The 6,000-nt window shown below is 37.8% G+C and overlaps 1 protein-coding gene across 1 annotated transcript in view; it reads right to left on the bottom strand.

Annotated features, from left to right (window-relative positions):
* Lmbrd2 (LMBR1 domain containing 2) overlaps window positions 1-6,000 on the bottom strand; it is a 66,126-nt gene that overhangs the window by 41,199 nt on the left and 18,927 nt on the right. The window contains exons 2-4 of the mRNA XM_055601045.1: window positions 5,326-5,564; window positions 4,675-4,772; window positions 2,714-2,809 (exon numbers count right to left, since the gene is read on the bottom strand). Of these exons, the coding sequence (XP_055457020.1) occupies window positions 2,714-2,809; window positions 4,675-4,772; window positions 5,326-5,499 (368 nt within the window). The 5' untranslated portion in view covers window positions 5,500-5,564. The remainder of the gene's footprint in view (window positions 1-2,713; window positions 2,810-4,674; window positions 4,773-5,325; window positions 5,565-6,000) is intronic.

Raw genomic sequence — 6,000 nt, forward strand, 5'->3', positions numbered from 1 at the left:
GCTACCTCAAGATTCAGCTATACTACTCCTAGGCATATATCCAAAAGATGCTCAAGTATACAACAAGGACATTTGCTCAGCCATGTTCATAGCAGCTTTATTCATAGTAGATAAAATCTGGAAAGAACCCAGATGTCCTTCAAATGAGGAATGGATACAGAAACTGTGGTACATTTACACAATGGAATACTACTCAGCAATTAAAATCAAGGAAATCATGAAATTTGCAGGCAAATGGTGGGAACAAAGAAAAGCTCATTCTGAGTGAGGTATCCCAGAAGCAGAAAAACACACACGATATATTCTCACTTATAAATGGATATTAGACATGTAATATAGGATAAACATACTAAAATCTATACACCTAAAGAAGCTAAGCAAGAAAGAGAACCCTGGGTACGATGATCAATCCTCATTCAGAAAGGTAAAAGGGACAGACATCAGAGGAAGATAACAGGGAACAGGACAGGAGTCCACCACAGAGGGCCTCTGAAAGACTCTGCCAAGCAGGGTATCAAAGCAGATGCTAAGGCTCATAGCCAAACTTTGGCCACAGTGCAGGGAATCTTATGAAAGAATGGGGAGAGAGTAAGACCTGGAGAGGACAGGAGCTCCATAAGGAGAGCAACAGAACCAAAAAAACTGGGTCCAAGGCTCTTTTCTGAGACTGATACTCCAATCAAGGACCAGGCATGGAGATAACCTAGAACCCCTGTACAGATGTAGGCCATGGCAGCTCAGTCTCCAAGTGGGTACCCTAGTAAGGGGAACAGGGACTGTCTCTGACATGAACTCAGTGGCTGGCTCTTTGATCACCTCCCCCTGAGAGGGGAGCAGCCTTACCAGGCCACAGAGGAAGACAATACAGCCACTCCTGATGACTGGGGGGGGGGGGGGGGGGGGAGGGGAGGAAAAGAAGGAGGGCAGGATTGGGACGGGATAAAGGAGGGGGCTACAGCTGGGATACAAAAGGAATAAATTATAATAATAAAAAAAAGCTGGGGAGGGGGAACCACAGCTGTGATCGATGCTATGTGGGGATAGGCAGGAAGATGACTAAACAGAAGAATCAACATTTAGGAACTGGGTCACAGAAATGAAGGAAACATCCATTCAAGAAATGAGAATGTATGAGTAAACAGGCCAGGCTAGAGGGTGGGCCCCTATTGTTAAAGACACTGCATGCTTTGACACAAGACTTGATTTTATTGTGCTGAATACAGCTTGAAAACATCTTTCCTTCAGTCTCCCATCCTGCAGAAAGTACTAGGCAAGCTGCTAAGAGAGGGAAGCAATTAAGTAGTCCTATCCAGCTGAAACAAATACCTATGAACCACAACAAAAATCAGCATGGGAAGGTACGAATAATGGTCCAGTAAATGGCACTCACATTTGTTGATGGTGACTAGCGATTGTTTAATTGGACTTAATGCCCACTCAATAGGAAGGAATTCATACCTGGTACTGAAACCCTATCAAGGTTCCTAGGGCTAGTGTGGACATGTACATTAGTGAAGAATCTATTACCACCACTTTGCTATCCCATATAATTCCTTATATTTAGAATATATTACTATATTCTAAATTTTATCCTTATGTCCACAGATTGTAGCTAATACACCTCATCAAAAAGCCTCCCTTTACAGCAAATGGAAAACACAAGCGGGCACAATGCAAATCAAGAGACTGTGAAGAGCGCAGACTCCCCCAGTCTATATCACAGCTCTTGCCTGTATGTCTCAGGGGCCACTGTCAAAGAGGTCAAAGAGGAGAGATTTTTAAGTGACAGAATACCAATAAGTCTGTGATAAAACAGTCTCTCCTAGAAATAGCTTCATAAACAAAACCAGAACAATGGTGAGATTAATGAACACATTAACATTGAGGGGAAATTTTTGTGGGGTCCTATCTCTAGACCAGTGGTTCTCAACCTTCCTAATGCTGTGACCCTTTAGTTCCTCATGCTGTGGTGACCCCAACCACGAAATTTTCACTACTACTTCATAACTGTAATTTTGCTACTGTTATGAATCATACTGTAAATATTTGATATGCAGGAAATCTGATACGTGACTCTTGTGAAATGGTTGTTCTCACCCAAAGGGGTCGTGACAGGTTGAGAACCACTGGTGTCTAGACTAAGCACAAACATCTGGGAGAGGGATAATTTGCTTCTCCCAGAGATGAGACCCCTTACTGGTTGTTCAATGCAGAGTGGTCAGCCCTGAATCCATCTACACACACACAACAAAAACTGATTTAGTGGGTTGTATGTTAACAGTACTAATCAAATATATAGAGACTAATAAGTGGGGGGGGGGTGGCACTAGTGTGAGGGAAGGTATTTGAGACAGGCTGGAGGGAGGAAAGCGAGAGGGGAAGTTAAGTAATTTCATTTCAACTAAAAAGATTTTTTTTTAATTAAAAAAAAGAAACCAAGGGAAAGTGGTGACCTTCGTAAAAGCACTTTCCTGTAATAACAGAGCTAAAAGAGGACAGGACTGAAGGTAAAATATGAAGAATATCACGGAAGGAAATAGTCACAAAACAATTTCCATTTGTTTTTTGTCTGTTTGTTTCTCTTTTCTTTCTTTTTTCTTTTTAAGACATGAGAAATCTCAGTCAGTAAAAGTGGGATACATACATTTCTAAATAGTAAGGTTCACTAAAAATTCATCACTTTATCCAAAATGTATCCTTCACTACCACTTACCATGTTAAAAACTGTGATGTCCAATAAACTACCCTCCAGAAAATTGGCATGATTCCATCTGGAATATAACTCCATGGCTTGAAACATGGGTGTTGTCTGTTCAATAACAATTTAAAGTAAATTAATCATAAATATAATTTCTTAAATGAAAGCATAATAAATTTGTGAGTAGCAAAGCTCATTTGCATCAAATTAATAATTACTGATCAAATCGTAATATCTTATAAGAAATTTAAAAATCAAAGCTGTCAAAACAAACACTGTACATGAAAGGAACAAACCATTTACTCTAAAAAGGAATGTCATTTAAGTTTCCAATTTCCAGTGTATTTTTAGTTATTTAATAAAAAGCCATAGTATTTAATTAACTGGAAAAAAATGTGAAAAATCTTTAGAAAACAAATGAATTTATGGAATCAAATACTTAATGATTACATTTAAAATTATCCTCATCTCATTTGTAGGGCTGGCTATAATTTGTCCTTTATTGGTATATAGAAGTAAAGGATGGAATAGAAATTGAACAGGAATTCAATATAAGCAATAGGTAGGTGATTACTTCTACAGTTCTGTTCAGATTTTCTAATGATGACTCTCTGACCATAACTTCATCTATTTTAAAGTTTTCTAGACTATGAGACTATCCTTTTAATTCAAGAACTGCTACTAAGTCTATAACTGATCTACATCTAGTTCTGAATAGTAATTCAAAGAAGACTAACATTTTACTTTCCTCAAGACAGATGTTGTTTGCATTTGTATGTGCACGTTCATGTGTGTGAAAGTGCATGTGTGCAAGAAGGTCAGAGGACAGCCATGGGTGTCGTCCTCAGGAAGACTAGTCTGCTTCTTGAGCCAGTGTTTCTGGTTGTCTGGAGCTCATCACTTTGGCCACACTGGTTACTCAGTGAGCCAGGCACTGGGCTTACTCCTGCATGCCACCATGCACAGCACTGTAATGTGAATCCTGGGGACCAAGCTCAGGTCTTTATGACTGTAGGCCAGTACTGTAGGAACGGACCTATATCACCAGGCCCTAGACATCCTTTTAAAAACTGTATGAAAGAGCACAAAGTACTAACAAAGCTTCTTCTCAACATGAATAAGTTTTTTATACGAAATTTAATAGAACTTCAATATAACCTTTGAAAATTTATTTCTCATGTAAAATTTCTTTTAAACGTTATTTTTAACTATGTATCTCTCTCTTTATCTCTGTCTCTCTCTCTGTGTGTGTGTGTGTGTGTGTGTGTGTGTGTGTGTGTGTGTGCACATAAGCACAGGTGCCTAGTGAGGACAGGTTTTACTGTGGTGAACTGCCTGACAGGGTGCTGCAAATTGAATTTGGACCCTCTGCAAGAACAGCCACCTCATAACTGCTGAGCCATCTCTCTAGCCCTATGGTGTTTCTTAAGAATGTATAATATGAAAAAACAACCTTGCTTTAGTTTTTTGTTTGTTTGTTTGTTTGTTTGTTTGAGGGTTTTAAAAACAAAAAATCTCATTTAGCCCTGGCTAGTCTAGAACTTCCTATGAGGGTGAGGCTGGCCTTGAATTCTTGTGCGCTGGGATTACAGGTGTGCACCACCATGTCAAACTCTATTTGTGTTAACTCATCTAAATTAGATGAAAGACGCCTCTCCTTTATAGATCTATTCATGGTGTTAAAGCTTGGGAATGTCCATGATTTTTAAATATAAGACAGATTGAAGAGGATAAGAGGTTTTAGAGTTTAGTTAGAGGTAGAAACATACTAAAACTTATGTCTTCTTTAAGTTTCCCACTACCATATTTTGTACTGATGTATATTTAAAATGTATAATTAAACACAATGCAATATAATAAATATACTAGCAAAGGATGAAAGTAGAAGGAATAAAGGAATTTTCATAAATATAAAATACACACAGTAAAACTATCAACTGCAATACTGCAATGTTTATATTAACCAGGAAAACTACCTTGGAGCTGAGGTAGCAGATACATACGCCCCTGTAACGTTGGCATTCTCAGGAGGGCTGGAATTTGCAGCAGCATGCCTGCATCGGTTATATATTGTCTAAAGCAATGAATGAATATATGGTTTTACAATAAGAACCAAGAATTTGCCAAGTAATTACTGATAGGATATTTCATAAATCTACCTACCTAACTACTTTTCTGGCTATACTGTTTAATAGCTAAATTCCTAAAACAGCATTTAATTTCAAAATATGATAACCTCATATAATTTAGTCATTTTTACAAAGCAATATTCAAAATATAATTCAAACTGTACGATTACAACCGTCTTTTTATTTTATTTATATTTTTATTTATTACAATTTAATCACTTTGTATTCCCGTTGCAGCGCCCTCCCTTGTCTCTTCTCAACCCCACCCACCCTCCCTCTTCTCCTCCTATGCCCTTTCCCTAGTCCCCAGATAAAGGAGGTCCTCCTCCCCTTCTACCTGACCCTAGCTGATCAGGTCTCATCAAGGCTAGCTGCATCATCTCCCTCTGTGGCCTGGAAAGGCTGTACCCCCCCCCCCCCACACACACACACAAGGGAAGGTGACCAAAGACCCAGCCACAACTGTCTTTTAAATTGTATCTCAATTTCACCTCTTACCGTACTGACATCCAGCGGCAATATGAAGACAATAAGAAAGCAGAGATACCAAGCAAGCAGTGTTCCAACGATTACAAGCCTATGCTGTTTCTTAAAGTCTCCATATCGATGAAGGAGAAACAATGCCAGAAAAAAGACAAAAACAATTTCAAGTCCCAAGGCAGCGCCACTCATTATTGACTGTTCACGATTTCCAACCAAAGTGGTTCATGTATAGTTCCGGACCGGGTATCTGTTCACTTAAAAGAAAAAAAGAGAAAAAAATCATGTAACATTAGCACAGAAAAAACAATTTGGAATTATTATAGTCAGTTAATTTATTAATAAACTCTTTTAAAAACTGTCATGTAAATTAATTGGCCTGTGAATAAAATGAAATGTCAAGTAATTTTTTATAACTTACTCCTTAAAATATACCTTTAAAATTTCACTAGTGGGCTGAGTGTCCTACCAACACCTTTAAGTCAAGTAATATGGGTGCTTGGAGAAGGATCATGAGTTAGAGGCCAGACTGTAATATATATATTAATATATATATATTAGTTTATATATATATATATATATATATATATATATATAATTTCTTTAGGGGATATACTGTAATAAAAAAATCACAAGAAAGAAATAGAAGAAAGAAAGAAAGAAAGAAAGAAAGAAAGAAAGAAAGAAAGAAAG

This window comes from Psammomys obesus, unplaced genomic scaffold, assembly GCF_907164565.1.
Source record: "Psammomys obesus unplaced genomic scaffold, mPsaObe1.curated_primary_1811, whole genome shotgun sequence".
Taxonomy (NCBI): domain Eukaryota; kingdom Metazoa; phylum Chordata; class Mammalia; order Rodentia; family Muridae; genus Psammomys; species Psammomys obesus.